This window comes from Cheilinus undulatus, linkage group 9 (genome assembly GCF_018320785.1).
Source record: "Cheilinus undulatus linkage group 9, ASM1832078v1, whole genome shotgun sequence".
Lineage (NCBI taxonomy): Eukaryota > Metazoa > Chordata > Actinopteri > Labriformes > Labridae > Cheilinus > Cheilinus undulatus.
The window spans coordinates 11847458-11866396 of NC_054873.1; the positions used below are offsets into that span (position 1 = coordinate 11847458).

At 38.3% G+C, this 18939-nt stretch overlaps 1 protein-coding gene across 1 annotated transcript in view; it reads left to right on the forward strand.

Moving 5' to 3' along the window:
• cttnbp2 (cortactin binding protein 2) overlaps positions 1 to 18939 on the forward strand; it is a 150293-nt gene that overhangs the window by 116383 nt on the left and 14971 nt on the right. The window contains exons 10-13 of the mRNA XM_041795646.1: positions 1030 to 1320; positions 6084 to 6179; positions 15001 to 15080; positions 18261 to 18347. Of these exons, the coding sequence (XP_041651580.1) occupies positions 1030 to 1320; positions 6084 to 6179; positions 15001 to 15080; positions 18261 to 18347 (554 nt within the window). The remainder of the gene's footprint in view (positions 1 to 1029; positions 1321 to 6083; positions 6180 to 15000; positions 15081 to 18260; positions 18348 to 18939) is intronic.

Below are 18939 nucleotides of genomic sequence, written 5' to 3' on the forward strand. Positions count from 1 at the left end.
TAAAGGCGCTCCCCATGTACGCAGGCAGCCCAGGTTTGAATCTGGCCTGAGGACCCTTACAGCATGTCTCACCCCCAGTCTTGACCCTGTTTCTGACTCTATCCACTGTCCTCCTCTATCAAATAAAGGCACAAAAAGCCCGAAAATAAATCTTAAAAAAAAACAACGACAATCTACAACTTTCATATTAATTTGAATGTATTATTCATCAGTTGAATGCTGAATCAGTAGTGTTATTCTTGATATGTTTTGTAATGTCAACTCCCAGAAACATCCTGGGCACAGCAAAAGGGAAAATAAAAAGCAAGTGCAGAGTGTCTGCAGAGCCAGACCCCGTTACATGCTTCAAGTGGGATGGTTTAAATATAGAGTGTATATTTTTGTATTTATAGTCTCTATGAATGTTTTCAAGGGGAAAACCAACTCATTCTACTCCTGAGAGGGTTGAAAAACAGCTGGGAATAGAAAATATATTAAGGATCAGAAGCGAATTGATTCCCCACAGTTCTATGGTATCTAAATTTAAAGTTTTGGTCTTAAAAAAATGTTTCTGAGAGGTCACACACCCTGTTTTTGTTTTCAAAACTAATTAAAAATTTACACTTACCAGCAAAAGATTTTTTTCAATGGAGTTTATTTAAAAGAACGTTTTTCTTATTTCAGGCTAATAGGAATAGAGTAAATTCCTAAATTGAGAGCTAATAAATGAAGAGGTGTGTTTTATTTGTCTTTAGTAAGACCAGTCTAACAAGAATTATTACTCACATGTTTTTAAGTGGTCATAAAATATCCGCGCTTTATAAAATTGAAATAGTTTAAAATTTCACCCGTACATTTCTTTTTAAATTATTATTAAGTTGTTTTGACTTTGATTGTAAATCAGGTTTTATGTTAGGTCAGGAGGTTTTACTGTAACATGTAGGCTATTGTTGAAAGGTCTTTGAACTTTTTTAATATAATTCTGAAATGTTCAGCTTTTATCTATTACTGACATTGCGATGACCCTTCACTGATGACTCTTCACTTCAGACTCCTATCGGGTCCTGGTTTGCCTCCAGTCTTCGTGCGGAGCACTGTCGGGCTCCATGTGTTCTGTGGAGGCCCTGGAGGAGGAGAAAACGGGCGTCACCAGCAGTCCCGTGGTGCTGGGGAGAGTGTCAGTGGACCGGTCGATGAGTTGGTCTCAGCTGCGCTCCACCCTCAGCCACACCTTCACCTCGTACCTCCAGATCCTCTGTGGAGAACCTCAGACCGCTCAGGAGGTGGCCCAAAGGCCACCACTAGGACTTGGTCCTGCCAGTATCACCTCCATCCTTATAGGTAAAGGAGACACATAGCTGTAGCTTTTCTCCGTCCTTTTGTCCCTTTTCTCATGTTTGTCCATTTCTTTATTTTTCTATCTCACCCACTTAGGCATCTGTTGTTGTTTTTTAACCTCCTTCCCTGTTAGTTTATTTCTTTTTCTCTGAAACTTTCTTGTATCTTCCTCCTGATGTTCCTTCCTCTTAAATGGTACTCTAACTGCCTTTCTTTTTAGTCCTTTTTCCTGCCTCTGTCTGTCCGTTTTTCTTTCTTTCCTTCATTCTGCCTGTCTTCCTTCCCTCCCGCCTACATCATTAGATGGAGCCTTAAGTGATTGAGCACATATTTTTCTACCTGTTGGTGTACGAGTCAGTTACAGCTGCTTACAGCGCCTGAATGTGATAAGGAGTAGGATGAGGTGTACTTTGTTGGCAGTCGTCCATTCCCTCTTGTTTTCTCTTGCCTGGTTTAGCTGCAGGTTTATGTTGCAGGTGCCTGGCTGTGTAGAGTAAATTGAACACTTCTTAAATGAATGGATGAAACATGTAAACACTGTGTGAGGTCATGTAAGGTCAGCGGTGGGGGCTGTATTAGAGGCCCTCAGCTACTAGCCGTCAGAGTCTGTCAAGCAGAATACATGAAGGGTAAATCTTAAATATAAGATGCAATATAAATATAAAAAAATAAAGAATTAAGATAATAAAGAAATTAAAAATTCCTATAAAGTCCCTAAGAAATGTCATATTTGTGGTAGATATTTGCATGGTTTTTGGACTCTATGCTTGAAACCTGAACAATTCTGAATGTTTTATAACTTCTAGTCTCTGCATTTTATTATTTTTCTTATGAGGTGAACAGCATGAAAAAGGGAGTAAAAATGGGACCTCTATCGTAGCTACTCAAGTGAACTTTGTATTACAGGAGAAATTGTTTGTTTGGCTCTAGGTCAGAGTTTCACAAATACACATGATACTCTTTCTTTTTCTTTCTTTCTTTCTTTCTTTCTTCTTTTTTGGTCCTGATTAATAATTAATCTACCGGTGCATATGTTGCCTTTTATTCCTGGTGATCAGATGTCATCTGTATTCAGCCGTGTCTCTACTTTAGGGTTAGAGTTACATGTCTTCAGACTGAGTGTATTCAGACTTTGTGTTTCAGTGTAAGTCTGTCTGAGTCTGTGACTGATGAAGAAGAACTCAAAGTTGTCGTCCCCACACAGCAAAGTCTGCTCCATCCTCAGTCCCTCTTCGGTCCAGCCACACGTTTTTGTTTCGCCCTCTTCTCTGATTTTGTCTTTCCCTCACTGTAAGAAAGGAGACCGGTATGTGAGCGGTTTTGAGGGCATGGCGATGAAAGAAAGCGGGAGCAGAGGATGGATGCATAATGGATGAGACGGGTGGAGGGAGGGGAGAGAGATGCCAAATTAGGGGAAAATGTCTGTCTTCTGTGTCAAAGGGGATCAAACTGCAGACATGCAGACACTCTTTGGTGTCTGGTTTTTATGTCTGTGTGTCTGCACACTTGCTTCATTTGTCCCAGCTCTGTGTGTCTGCATACATTTCTTATTTCAGTGGCAGTGAAGCTCATATTTGATGAGATGTCACATTTGATTTATGATTTATAATGGCAGCCTGGAGATAGCAATTTACTTCCGACATGGTTGCTTTCTTATAATAAGTCTGACACTGTGGGCAATTAATTGATAGGTTTGTAGACACAGTTTGCAGCAGTTTTTGATATGTTTTTCTCTGCAATGTCAAACAGTTTACTGTGATTAATGCTATGCAATATACAGTGACAGCACAGAGAGCATTTTATGGCATATCTAAGCTGATACAGTCAGTTGATTGGCTGCAGAAGTTCATGATAAATTGCCCAGAAGTTTCTGTTTCAACTAATATTTCAAACATTTAAAGGGTGCACTTTATAAACGTTATTTGTGGCTGTTACAATACAATCAGCCGAATTATTTTAGATTTTAGTGACAAAAACAAGCTAAAGAGCTGCAAATTGTAAAGATTTTTCTTTCAGTTTTTGGCGTTTTGCAGCTTTAACAAAAAATGATTTTGTGCAAAGATTATTGGCAGAAAAGTTGATAATGAAGAGAATAATTAGCCTCTATCCAATTCACTGCTAACAGCCTGTTATTTGTAATAGCTGCTGTTTTCTCTATCTTCTCTGCCTGTTAATGTTTTGGACTGTTAGTCAGAGAAAAGCACAGCTGACAGCTCTGGAAAATTATGATTATGATATTTTTCTTATTTTCCAGACTAAAGTTTCACTCAGTTCATCATTAAAATGATGGTAAGGATATGTATGCATAGACATTTCTTCTCTGTGTGCCCCCCTTCCATTTGGGAATAAAAAAACAACAACTGAGTCCTTGTCCTACATCGCTCTCACTTTGAACACACATGCTATAAAGGAAGAAAGTTAGTTCTGTCATTTTTATACAAAAATTAACTTTTTAGAAAGTTTGGTGTTCATTAGTGAGGAAACTTCTGCCTTAGCCATTCCTCTTGGGGATAAACCAAAAGTGCAGCAGTTGTTTGGCAGCTTTAAGGCCAGTTTCAGAAATCTGCAGGAGCTTTACTGTCAGTGGAGGGGAATTAAATCTGGTCTTTACTGTTTAGTGTTGAGTTTCTTGTTTTGCATCCCTTTGAATGCTTTTATGTTGTTTAAATGCCATACAAAGTCTTGAATATTCAAAAAGGCTTAATTTGAACTCTTTAGGTGTTCAAGGTTAGAAATATCATCCAATTTTAGAGCTTCTTTAGCCCTGCAGTTACTGGTCATGGCTCTTCTCTTGCTGAGTCTCCTGAGGCTTGTCAGCAGAGTTTCTGGTAGAGTTGTCTTTTAACATCTTTTAAAGAAAAACATTAAGCCCAAACTGTCCTACTGTTGCTGTGCTCTGTTTGCTCTGCTCTGAATGAGACCACAACTGTAGACAAGCTTGGCGTTCAAGTGCATTGTTTCCTTTTCAGTTGCTAAATTCTTAGAGTTTTAAGTAGAAAATAGAGAATTTAAACTGTTAGGTGTTCAAGTTTGGAACTATCATCAAATTTAATTAATGTGATGTGGCTATTAAAAAAACAAGACTAATGCTATAAAACAATTCTATTGAACATAACCACTTGTCAGTGTCTTCCACTGATCAAAGCAGTGCAGTAGGTCTTATTCAGACAGTTGTCTCAGAACCTCTGTGGTTCTTTTCTTAACTTCTGACACAGACTCTAAACCTTTGAGCAGAGATTTGATCTTAGGAAAAAGTCACACGGTGCTAGATTAGGTGAGTAGGGAGGGTAATCAAGCACTGTGATTTGTTTTTGGGACAGAAACTGCTTTGCAGAGAGCGCAGTGTGAACTGGCACGTTGTCTTGATGAAGACGGGAAAAAAAATTTCCACAATTGTGGTCTCTTTCTTTAGACTTTCTCTCACAGTTTTCCTAGAACCTGTTTGTAATCGTGTTGATCCACCATTGACCCTTCTGGAACCTGCTGTTCTGTCTCAGGATTGTGTTGGAAGATCCAATTTTCAATGCATGTAATCACATCTAGAATTTTCTTTTCAGTTTGTTCCAAATGTCTCCACAAATTTGCTTCAAATTTTCCTTTTTGGGTTAGAAGTTTTGGAGACCATTTCTGCTATCATTATTATTCTGAGTCGTTGATCATTTTGAACAAATTGTTCAATTCGTGGAACGTTTTCAGATTTTTTTTGATGAGCATGGGCGCCCAGAACATTCATCGTCTTGGAAATCCTCTTTGCCTTCATAAAATCTTAAGTGCCATTCAAACATGTGAATGTGACATGCAGTGATCCTCATACACCTCAGTTAATGTACAGAAAGATTTGCTGCTTTTTTGTTCAATTTCACCAAAAATTTCAAGCTCATGAGGTGCTCAACTTTGAAGCTAATCATCCTCTGGCGCCTTAGCAAAACACATGCGCTTCAGCCTGTAGATAGCAGTGAATAAAGATGCCACTTATTGGAAACTTACAGCAACAGAGCATGTGGTTTTATCCTCAAAAGCACAGTCTCATCATTTAATATCCATTCCTCTTTGTGTAAAATCTAGATTTGAACTCCCTCTGCTGCTCCCTTTGGGCTTTGCCTAGTTAAATGTAGGCAAACTGGTTGGATCAGCCTCATCAGAATGAGAAAATGCAAGCTCATTTTGAGCACTGGGTTGCTTCTTCTCCCTCTCAATGACTCCTCCAGTATCTCAATACCTTCTCCCTTCCTCAGTACACTCATAAATACAGACATGACTCTGAGCGGTGCAGTGAAGAGCAAAGGTGATTCCTTGACTGTGTAGCATTTCTCTCTCAGAGTATATATCTTAGCTGCCCTCTCATTACATCTGCAGACCTTTAAGTTGTCTTCATTTTAGATCAGATAAACATATGTTTAATAAATATCTATTTAAGGTGTTCGCATGAAAATATTGATGTAGAAAAGATAGCTTTAAACCACTAAAGCTTCAGTCAAAGCTTAAGGGCACCATAAATTGCTTACATTTTAATTAACATTGTTTCATTAAACTTATGACTTATTTATGCTTTATTTACATGTGTACATAAGGTTTTGAAGTGGGAAGACTAAAATAAACACAACAAGACTAACTAGAGCACAGCTTTGTCCTACATTGTAAAGTACAGACTGATAAATTTTACATGGTGCTGCATATAACTTATGCATATATCATCAATTATGTATGCTCTGAATGTATTTTAGTTTGCATTTCAACGTCTTTCTGTCTCCTCTTCTTTCTTCCAGGAGACACTGAGTGGTTGCCAGGTCAGGAGCTGCCCTTCTCACCCTGGGATCTGGTCAGAAAGCCTCTGAGCCAGTGCATCACCGTCCGCCTCAAAGGTACAAACCTGGCAACCCGTTGTCCTTGTTCATTCAGCAGCACCGAGCCAAAACCCAGAAAAATCAGAGCCACCATCACTGATCATAGCAATTACCATTTGGTGGATGAAAGGGTGACAAATTGGTTTGGAAGCATTTGGAGTGTGGGCAGTGATGTATCAGGAGCTGCCTACTGAGACACCCGGCATGATGAACATTTCAGACAGAACAGTTATCAGAATAAGTGTTATGACTGGATGATAATCAGGCAGAATCAGATTTAGCATCCACTGTCAGGTTCTGAGTGTAATAATTATCCTCCTTTTTATGTCTAAGACTAAACTTTAATGTAATATGATGATAAACAGGGATGAGATTTAAATTGGACTGATACCTTACAGGTCTAGTAAAAGTGAGAGACATATATCTGTTCTAAACTGTTAGCAGAGTCGGCTGATTATCATTAAATTTAGCTCATCAGTGATTTATTTACTTTTGGACAAGTCCGTGAGTTTTTTTCTCTTTCTTTCCCTTTCTTTACCTTTCACCTTAAAAAAGCTGAAAATTATTATTTATTGGCTGAAAAAAACTTTAAATGAAAATGAATATCTTAAAGGTACAATATTTAGAATTTCCTCACTGAAATGTCGTTACCTCTCCTCGTACTTGACCTTGCCCCCCTTCCTTACTTTGTGCTTGAGAGCAGGACTCAGCAACCTCGTTGACCACAGTTTAGTCAAGAATATCAACACAGTATCTTGTGCATGAGGTGGTTGTAGATGAACACTCTGATGAAGGCATTCATCCTCTTGTCCATGGTTGTGGTCATTGTACAGGCATATTATGGACTTGATTGCTTTGGCTGTGTGGTTGTAGGGTCAGTCAGTTGTGCTATCATTAGTAGCTTAGGCCTGAAACTTCAGTCCTTTGAACAGACTTTAAAGTTTAAGGACTAAGGATCAACAAAGAAAACTTCATCTGAAGTAGGACAGGGTTAACCTTGCATAGCAGATGGATGTCATCAGGCAAATCCATTGTTTGTGCAGAACTGAACACAGTTCAGACCGATCAGCATTGTTTGAGGAGACCTAGGCTGTAGCTACGGGTGAGGTTTGTACTGTAAGTTGATAGCAATGGCTGCCACCAGTGTAGCGCTAAGCTTGGACATATGATAAGGAAAGGCTCCAAGGAAGAATGGTTGGGAAACACTGCCTAGGGCATTGGTTCTCAACTGGTCTAGCTCAGCACCCACCAGTTTCTTCAACGACAAATCACAACCCATTGAAAAAAAAATCAAGAACCCATGTTTATTGAATGAATAATTTTGCAGTTTAGATCTTCTATGGAACAAAATATGAGTGAAAAAAGAGGCAGGACATCAACATATTTTACACCCCATTTCCCCATGATTTAATGATGACAGTTTCTTAAGACATTACCTCATTATCATTCTTGTTATTGCAAGAAAAGGAGAGCAATTAGTTGAGATGAAAGTGAAATATATCCACACAATGGATTAAACAGTCCATCTGGCATGTCAGGTTAGGTCCTGCTTAAACTCCACAAAGATATGGCCAATATTTGCAGAAATTATATCATTTGTAAATATTGGCAGACATTTTTATATCTGCTTAATGTTTTATGCTAATATCTTCCAATACTGATATCAGCATCCTTTCTGGTATTGTCCATCCCTAGCTATCATTAATTTTCTTGGTGATGATAGATTTGCAGGCAGTATGGTGTCCAGCAAGGACCATCAGCACCCTCCCAGGCTTTATAAACTTGCTCAGTTTGAGGTTTTTCTGTGGCCACAGCTAACAGGAAAGTTGTCACCACATCCTTAATGAGAATTAGCAACCCAAATCTTTAAAAAGCATCTGTCCATTTTGAATTATTTGCTTAAAAATTGACCTTAGAGCAAAAAGGGAACAAAGAGACAAGACAAACCAACATGGAGGACGTGCACATTTTCTTTGACTCCATTTCCCATGATAATGTGCACATTTTGGTTGTTTCTGAAGAAATATTTGAATTTAACACAGTATCAAAAGAAATCAGCTTTGCTATCTCAAAATAACAACATAGCTAAATCCCAGAAGGACAACCAAAATGTACGCATTAGCACAGCAAAGTGAAGTAAATTAAAATACATTCATGCATGTCAACTTAGGGCTTCCATACCTTACAGACTTTTTGCAGCAGTTCTTCTCCAGGTTTATATTTTGAAGCCACTGAAAGCAGAACCCAACTCTCGTGTCCCAGCCCACTATTTGAGGACCCCTGCTTTAAGAGTCATCAGCAGAGACTGTAGAGGTTACTCATGGTGTTAAAGAGTAAAAAGAAAGACTTTCAGTGCTCTTATTATTATTCAACAAAAAACTTATGCCCCTGCTCTCTGTAAGTGTATGGAGAACATTGCCTAGTGGTCCAGTTTTATTATTTAAACAAAGAAAAGTACATAAATTCTGTGTTGTTGGAGATTGTTGGAGTTAAGCATCCCCAGATATAGAAAAGCTTTTCCTCTTACAGTGCAGTTGAACTGCTGGTGTTAAGTGTTGTTGCCACAACAATGTTGAACAGGGGCCTTTTTTTAGAGATGAGATATCGAAGCGGTAACCCAGAAATAATCTTTGTTCTACAGCGTTTTTAAAGCCCTACCTGGGACCATAACAGGGCTGAACATGGATCCAGAACAGGTCCTCCGACAGCTCTGTTAATGATAATAGATGAGTCTCAGCAGCAGCCCCGAGCAGCAGACTGTCGCCCTCCACAGATATTGGAATAATCTTTCTTACTGTCTGCCGTTACTGCCTCCACTCCTTCTATTCCTTTATCTGGTTGCATTTCTCGTCTCAGTGAGTCAGGAAAAAAAGAAGAGTGAACAATCGTCTGGCACTGTGAAGATCAGGCAGAGCTGCAGCCAAACTCTCCATCTCTCCCCTCCCCGCCTTTTCTTGTTCTTTTTTTCATTTTCCTCCGTCTTCTGCGACTTGCTCGTTTCTTCTCCGTCTTTCTGACCGTCTTGCTTTGCAAATAGGAGAGGGATAGGGGTGCATGAGTGTGTATCTTTGTGTGTGTTTGTGTGATGTCCTGACTCAGAGCTCCGTATCGACCTGCCCGTCCATCCGCCCACCATCACAGTGATGGCTCAGAGCCAGAAAACAGAGTTTCAGCTTTCACCTTCAACTTGTACAACTGTCTCTCACTCACAGCACAGCACTGGCCTTGGAGAAAAAAATAACATATGATCCAAAAATACTTTACACCTGAATGTTCTACTTGTTCTGTGCTTTTTACCCTTTTTGTCTCAGTTTTCTCAAATGTTCAGAAAGGACATCATGTACATTATGAGAATGACTGTGCAAAATATCTCCTGGAAGACCTAGAAAGCAGTTGATCAATTTTCCAATCAGGAATAACATTGAAAAAAGAGTTATGACCTGAAAAATCCTCAAACAGTTTCCTAATTTCCTATCAGAGTTCCCCTAAATAGATGACATTGAAAGGGCTTAATAATGTTAAAGTCAACCATTTTTTTTAGCATAATACCCTAATTACTCTAAAAAGAAAGATATTTACATGCACTGTGGAACACAGAATATTCAACATAGGTAATACATATAAGAACAGTGAGATTTTGAGTGATTTCAGAGAAAATAAGTGGCTAAAAAGACTGTAAATGCCAATTCATTATTGTAAGTACTATTACTGTTATAATCAAGGGTTATTCATAGCTTTCCTGGTAAGTCCCACACTTATGGAACTGCCTCCTGCGAGCAAGAAAGGCTTCTAACTGCAATAGATTATTGTGTGTATTAACCCCCGTAGATGTTTTACCCTTTAATTTATTTTATAAATCAATCATGGCCAATGTGATTTGGCTTTTTTGACCAGAAAATTACAAAAAAAATCCCCTCTTTAATGTCAAAGTGAAGACAGATTTCTACAAAGTAATATCAATTAAACAAAAACAGGTAAGTTGAAATAAGTGAGTGAACAAATATTAATCAAAATTTGGTAGCAGTTTTTCCTTTACATTTAATCAGTGCTAATTTTTTAGTGGATAAGTTGCAAAAGACGAGATAGGTGCAGGTGCAATTCTGGCGTTAAAGTTCACACTATTGACATAGAACAAAAAATCTTAGTGGATCTGCCCCTGTGTTTGGCAGACATAAAATAATGCAGTGGCAGCATCGTGCTGTGGGGATGCCTCTCAGCAGCCAGCAATGAAAGGCTTGTAAAGTTAGAAGTTTAAAATGAATGCGGCAAAATCTAGAAAAATCCTGGAGGACAATCTTATTCAGTCTGCAAGTGAACTATGGGAGAAGATTTCCTGCAAGACAATGACCTGAAGCATATAGCGAAAGCTACACAGAAATAGTTTAAAGACAACAATCCAATCCCTGTGAAGCCTGACAGAGCTTGAGCAGTTTTGCAAAGCAGAATGGAGCTGATTTGCAGTGTCCAGACGTGCAAGCCTGATTGAGACCTATCCAGAAAGACTCAGTGCTGTGATTACAGCCAGAGGTGAAAGTGCTAAACACTGACTTAAAGGGGGTGAATATTCATGTGGTCACTTATTTTACATGACATATTATTATTTTGAAATTACTTTTTAGAAATCTGTTTTCACTTTGGCATTAAAGTGATTTTTTTTGTCCCGAAGCCAGATTATATTGACCATGATTGATTTATAAATCAATGAAAGGGTTAAACATCCAAGGGGGTGAATACTTTTTATTGGCAATGTATATCTGAGTTCCTGGTTATAGCCATTGACTGCACAGCCTTTGAATTAGACCTGTACAAAAAGGAACGTTTAGGTGTATGGGCACAATGTGTTCTTATCAAAGTAGCTAAAGTATCACTGAAAATGTCCTGGAAAAAGAAGAGGATGGGAACTCTGAATTGGCATGTTCATACATGCCAGTGCAACTCTGTCCTCAGTGATCTGACTCTGTCAGCATCTGTACCAAATCAACACTCAGAAATCAACATCTCTTGGCAGAAGTGATAAAAGGTTTTTGTTCTTACATATTTAACCAGAAGAATCACAGCTCTTGAATTGCAGCTTTTGCCCTTTAAAAATGGCACTGAATAGACTGTAGATTATAATGGTTAAAGCCTGAATGATGTCAGCCATGTGGTTATTGAAGCCAACTGAAAGCAATGTCTCAAACTAACTTTCAGTCTAGAAACATGCAAATAAGCAGAACTGAGGCAGGGGTTCAGCCTCTTGACAAACAACTCCCCTATACTGACCTGAGGTCATATCAGCTACGCCCCTAATAATGCATAACTCTTTTCTTTTTGAAACACAATACAAAAAAAATATCCCCCCTATACCGTGTCTACCCATGAAACCATGAAACTATTCTGCCACAGCCTCTTTTTTTTAACCTGGCTGTAAACAGGTTCATTGAAGATGTAAAAACCTGCATTTTAACATGGACTGTGTTTTAGCAGACAGTCTACTTCTATCTACTTCTGCATTGGCTTCCTTTTTCAGCACTAAGGTTGCTGTTTGGTCATATTGCAATTTTATAAACATTTTGATACATCCTGAAGGTCCATGATTAGACACATTAAAATAGAAATAAAGCAGAGAAAGTTTTATCAGCATTAGTATTGAGCGTTGGATTGGGGTTGTTTTGAATTAACAGTTATTTGTATGAAGACATACAGTGATAGTGAATAGCTGATCAGACTGATGTGCGTCATTCACTGATGACACATTCAAGCAGACGTAGGTGTCTTTTATTGAAATACTGCAGTATGACAAATATCAGAGGTTGCCAGTGTGTTTTTCCTTCATAATTTGATCGTTTGTGTGTCTCTTCTGATGTCATCAATACCAGTGTCCTACAGTGATGCGCCTTTTATACTTTTGTCTTTTTTTCTGCATATATCCCTCCTCCACATTTTTCCCTTTTTCATTAATTTTGGCAATAAAAGAATAGGACTGTATTACTATAAAGTAGAAATTTACCAATCCCAAAGATGATTCTGGTCCATGATTGCTGTACAAAAAACAAGGTAAATGAAGTGGGTAGTAGTTTCATCTCCTGAAATTGCACATGTATACCGTAGTGCAGTGTATCATTTCATTTTGAACATCACATTGCATCATTTAGTATCCCGTTGTGTCATATCATGCTGTGTTGCATCGTTCTGCATCATATTGGGTTGCATCGTGTTATGTCACATGGTATGATATGATATGATGAGGGCTGACACCTTCCACGTGGCTGGTCAGTTGGTTAGTTGGTCGATGAGCTCTCATCCGTCAAAGATCTTGTTGTTTGGTAGGTTGCGCGTGTATGTGAGAACAAAATGGTGGGAACATGCAGCTAACTGATGAGCCGCACGGCAGGAGACAGAGAGGAGCAATGAGGCGCTCAGGAGTACAGGTAGAGAGGCACAGAAAGTGACGCAGTGGTTACACTGAAAATAACCCACAACCAACTCCTCAATGCGCATTCATGAGCCAATTTTTTTTTTCTCTTTGTCACAGCCAGATGTATTTAATGAAACATAGGGCTGTTTGACAGTACAAAACAAAGAGATTGAAGAAAATACCCTTAAGTGTGTCATATAAGATAAACCAAAAGTTTCACATTACGAATAAAATTAAAAAATGTTTCCAGTAAAGGTTCCCAAAACTTCCCTAATGTTTCCAGTAAAAATGCCTAAAATGTTCCTTTAAATCTACTGGAACCACTGCCGAATGGTTCTGTGTAAAGTATTAATTATTACTGTTTAAAAACCCTTAGAAGTTTCTTTGTCTTTTTGAAATCTCCTTAGATTTACTTGAAAAGTGTAAAGAGCATATTACCGATTGTTTCTTGGGAAATGTCCACAAGAATCTCCAGGAAATGTAGAGAAAATTCTTAAACCTTTTTGAGGCACTTACTTAAATTTCCCATAACAGTTTACAGGGAAAATTCCCCAAAAATGTCACATTACTCCACAATAAAAATTCTGTCAAACACTTTTTTGGTTTCTTTTCTACTGTCAAAATTTGAACCACAGGAAAAAAATGTAAACGTGCCTCACAAACTGTGATGATTTTGTTTCCCACATTCAGCTCTGTGGCCCACCAGTTGAGAATGACTGACTTAGAGAACAATCTGAACTTGACATAATGATGCATACTGTTTGTATTGAAGTGGCTCTGAAGCATCAAGTCCCTATGTGGTCTTGGGTCCCTTTAGCATCACATTAAAATGTAAGCATTAGTGTCTGTTAGAGACGGAGCGCAGAGGAGGGGATGGTGATGTCTCCTGGCGTTTAAAAGTCTCAAGCTACAGGGTTTTTACTGAGAGTTAAGAGGGCATATTTATGGTCTTTAGCAACTAAACCTGTTTGTTAAATCATGGTGGTGAGCTCTGATTTTTGAGTATTTTGTTACTGAATTTTGTTCAGGCAATGCTAAACAGTTCCTGTTTAATTGATGTTGTAATTTAACCCTTTTACACAAGTTGTATCATATTTAAATGTGATGATGTGCAAAAGTGCATATCAATTGATACACACTTTTGTGAGACCTCTGTCTTATCAATATGATCAATAATTACCTTAAAAACCTTTGTATACAATCTGATAAATGATCAAAAAATGGCTTCTGAAAATTTCCAGAAATGTCTAATGCCTTAAATGTGATAAAAGAAAATATGTGAGATTGTACAGAAATTTTTCTTATTTGGGATTTCAGTAGAAGGTAAAATAAACATCTCAGTTAAAAAAAAAATGTACATTCTCTGGCTATTATTTAAGGTTTTAGGCTTTAAAGAGTTAACTTAAAACAGCTGCCATTAGGTCTTGGTTGTTATGCCTCCTTGGAAATCTATCGAAATGTCTCAAGTGTCAGACATCTGGAAAAACTCATCTTAACAAACTACTACAACTCCTATTTCTAGTCCGAAATGCTTCTCAGTTCTTATTTTAGGCCTTAATCATCTGACAAATTCAGATAAACATCTAATTTTTAGATATTTAAAACAATTCCAGACTTGTCAGTGGACTTTTTAGTACAAACAAGGATTTATTTTGACTAGAAGTCAGTTAAATAAATTTGAGATTTTTGCATTGCGGTGCTTTGAAACCAGAGTTGCAGACACCTGTTGTTTTTTGCTGTCAAATTTATTTGTTAACTAAATTTTACTGTCTGAACTTGTGATGATTTTTTTAAATTGATTTTATGGACATAGTCTTGTTTCGATCTTGTCTTGTGCACTCTGGTCAAATGTGTATTTTGATATTGAAACTGTAAGAAAAGATTTAAGTAAGCACAGCTTGGACTGAGTTTATTGATTGCCATGCACCAAAGAATGTAGTTAATTAACACCTCTGATGTAATGCTAATGATCTTGTTCCATGATTTTAAATATGTCCTCTGTAATCACTTTAAAAGAGGTTTGATATGAGGCAGGCATTAGCATGTTTTTCCTCAGGCAGTAGATTAAAACCTCTCAAAGCTGTAACTCATCCTCCTCTCTGATATGAAGCACTGAGAGCAATTTAATGAGTAAACAACCTCACTGTCTGACCACTCAGTCTGCTTTATTAGCTGACAATAGTGATTACTTTCTCTTCATGGCAGGCCTTTAGCTGAGGACAGAGTACTGCTGAATGTTGTGGGCATTGAACCTGTGGCGTTTAAGTTTCAGGACAGTCTGAATCTGAACCAGAAAGGGCACCTTGAGGCCCTCAGCTGTGTGATGTAACTGTGGAGCTGTGGCGTCTTACAGCTGCTGACACTGAGCATGTAAACCGGAGCGGATTTCAAGGATTTATTGTGAGAACTCACTCCGTGTGCGTGTTTGTGTTTCTCTGACAGGTCTGTCTGAGTCGTGTCTCGATGAGTTGGCTCTGGAATACCTCTTCCCCCTGCCGCTGCTGCACAACTACGTCCGCCTGGTATGCACAAACACACACATGCAAGCACACACAAAGGACTGCGAGGGATTGAGGGATTAGATGAGTAAGACGTAGGAAAATAGAGAGGAAGCTCGACGACCGCAGCGAGAGAGCGGTACAGATGAGAAGAGGAGAGAGACGAGGTGATGGACAGATGAAAGGAAACAGAGGATTTAAGTGGTGATTTGTTCCCAACAGCTATACCGCCCCCTGCTGGCTGTGTAGAGATTAAAAACACAAGAGCATTAGGAAATCGAGGCACATTTTGTCACCCTAAATTGTCATATTAGGAGCAATAGATCCTGATTGGACATGTAGATACTGACAAACATCAATGAGAGTGTACATAGAGAACCGTAGGGATGAGATTTTATCCAGCAGTCTGTAAAAATAAATTAAATCCCACTTTTGATAACTGATTTACATTTCTGACACTGATCCGCAGCTTTAATCCTCAGCCTCTTCATTCGTACAGTAAAAGATGTTTCACAGCTTGGATCACTGCAGCAGCATGCAGCACAGTTAAAGAAAATTAGGCTTCCTCTATTGTAATATTGATGAATTCATGTAATATTAACCTTTTAATCCATTAATCAGTGAATGTCAAAAGTAAGAGTAAGAATACAGCTTTGTGTTGCTGTTTTTTAATGCTGCATTTTTTAAATCAAGTCAGAAAAAGAGCTTTTAAAGAGAGAGAATTAACAGGTTACAGTGCATTCAGAAAGTATTCACACCCTCTTCACTTTTGTCTTTTTTAATGTTGCAGCCTGATGCTGCAGTCAAAAAAATGCATTACGTAAGAATTCAGAAACTTTGCAAAACCATTTTGTGCGTGCAAAAAGTGCTAGACAGTAGTAGCTACTGTATTAATTCTCCATCTCTTGAAAAAGAAATACACATGTTTGCATCACCTGACAACTGCAGAAAATCAGATATTAAACTGTATTCTAAGTTTTGGGCTCTTTGCACCTTTGCACAGCACCCAGAACACCATTTAAGTGTTAAAACCAAAGAAGTCCCAGCCAGAATTTCACTTTAGTGATGTTAACTTACTGGTATATCTACAGTAGTGGACATCCTTCTCTTCTTTTAAGATATATTTTGGGCTTTTTATGCCTTTATTGATAGACAAGGACAGTGGATAGAATTGGAAACAGGGATGAGAGCGTGGGGGAGAGACATGCAGGAAATGGTGCCACCGGCCGGACTCAAACCCTGGCCGCCTGCATACATGGGCTGCTCTAAACCAATAGGCCATCTGCATCCTGAGATCCCTCTCTTTAAACCTGATGCCAGGATGATAGTCAGTTTTATAAATTCACAGTCTTCTCGAGTCAATAATGCGGCTGCTTGGTAAGTGAAGGGCAAGAAATTCTTCATCACAAAGTGCTAATTAGCTAACATTAACTAGCTCAGGTGTATCTGAAAGTGTGGCTCAGGGCAAACCAGAATTGTGACCACGTTTAACCATTTTACTATCTCTATGCGTGCATACTTGCATACAACTTTGTATGCATCTTCTGTACAAAATTACATAGATAACTTGTGTATGACATCCCTGTGCAATAATGCATGTATGAACACGTTTATATATGCACATTCTGTCAATAGGGCCATGTGCAATCATATCAGCACTTTAAATAAACAGGCTGAGGGAAAACGTGCAATTTCCTCAAGCACATTTATAACCATGTGCAGTACATCAGCACATCAGCACTATAACACTTTACCATCTGTCTTATAAACTTCAACACCTGTAATGATCGCCTCTCTGTTGCTGTTTCTTTAAATGCTTTTGGTTACTATGGTGATGCACATTGACGTGAGGACATAACCTGTACACCTCGAAGTCAGATCGGAGTTGCTTTATTTATAAGGTGGGACTCTAAACAACTTTTATTTGTTCTTACCTTCACAAAAGTGTGCTTATGTGACTCGTGAAAAACGTCTGAGCTTCCCTGCAAATATTGAACGTGCAGTGTGACGGTAACGAGTTGTTTCGAGTCATGTTTTTAACTCTGCTGATCCATGGAGACCCTCCGGACCACCACACATCTTATGTACTTTAACTGAGCTGGTCACTTTATTCCTGGTCAGTCTTAAGCAAAGTCATATAGCCACCCTCTGTCTTGTTATCTGCAGGTCTTTGTACTGTTTATGTTGTTTGGTCTCCATGTGTTGTCAGATTATATAAATATTTATTAATTTTATCATGCACATGCTTGATGTACACTTTAATATGTATACCATCAACCTGCCAGGGACTACAGATGGAAGTAGCCTATAGCTACAATCTGGCACATTTACATGTCCATGTTCATTAATGTGCACTTTCCCGCAGAGTAAATAAGTAAATAAATTAATAAACTGATCAACACTAGTATAAATATCACTGTCAGCTATCAGTCTGTGTTCTGACAGTCGTTTTGCTCAGGTTTTTACAATATTTGATCTTAAAATTCTTCTATTATTCAGTACTTTTGTCTGCTGTAACCTACAGAGACATCTGCAGCAGCATTAAACCACCTTCTGCTTCTCTCATGGCATTATAGAAGTATAATCCAGGCTTGTGCTTCATTAGTTAGTGCATCCAGTTGAACAACTCCTTTTTATTCAACTAAATATAAAAAACTGGCAACTTCACAGTAGTGTACAGCAATAGGAAGCCTGGGAGTTATGAATATGCAAGGTGTAAATATCACAACACAAAAAGACAATCAAAGAAAAGCATTAAAAGGAAGCACAGCAAATTATGAGAAAGAAATTCAGGAAAAGGAGAGATTTGAATGGAGTATTTTCCTCCTTTCAGACGTATTTGCTTATTCATGAGTTTTTACTCTTGAAATCCTCTTTGAGATTTTTTTTTTGTCATGAGAAAACCTAAATTAGTTCTGATGTCTTTGTACAGATGTCAGAGCAAGATCAGCAAAGAGACAAGACATTCTGCATTGTCATAAATTAAAAGTTCCTCAGTAGCTTTATTCAATGACTGTGAAAGAGTGCAGTCGTTAAACTACATGGCTGTTCTCTATAGATGTCACAACTCTCTGACTCCAAAATAAGGCCTATAAAGATATGAAACAATGCTGAAGAGGGTTAAACGAAGCTGCACCTTCATTAACTTTATTCTCAGTTTACATTGATCTTACTGATTCCTCCCTTGTCACTCTTTCTGTGCAGGTGGAACAGTATGGAAACCTCATCTTTCAGGGGCTTGAGGGCAGCTGTCAGGAGTACATTGCTAGCATGGTTGCTCGCTGCATCAAGGTACGTTCACAAGTGCAAAACTCCAATCAAGGAAGCTGTAATCACAATCACATTGTAGAACAGTCAGTAGCCTGAGGTTAGTAATAAAGGACCTCCTGGAAAGTCTTTCTTTTCCTCGCATTGCCATTTATACAGTCTGACGAGGAACTAAAGGAGTGAGAATGGAGCTGGTGTTGAAAGATGACTGCTTATAGCAGGTTTTAGCTGAACTAGCATGCGTTTGTTTACAGACATAGATAATAGCTAAATTGTCATAAGATGACTGCCTATGGGTTAGAGGGGTGCATTATGGCATATTTTGTTCTGTGTCTCTGAACAGATCACATTTGCTGCATACATTTTAATGCACATTTCTGCAGCGTTATGCAGAATTAGAAAATGACCTTCCAAAGGAGATAAGGCATGGGAAGCAGTTACCTCTTCGAATATTTACTTCTTAAAATTCACTTTTATAGAGTCCCTTCTATTGAACAGCATTTTCAAAGATTGTTTTCCTTTACTTCATTGATTGGATCACCCTTATTCTTTTTGTCTGCAGACATTTATCTGATTTCTTGCTCTTATCTTTCTTTATTGTTTTATCTTCTTTTTT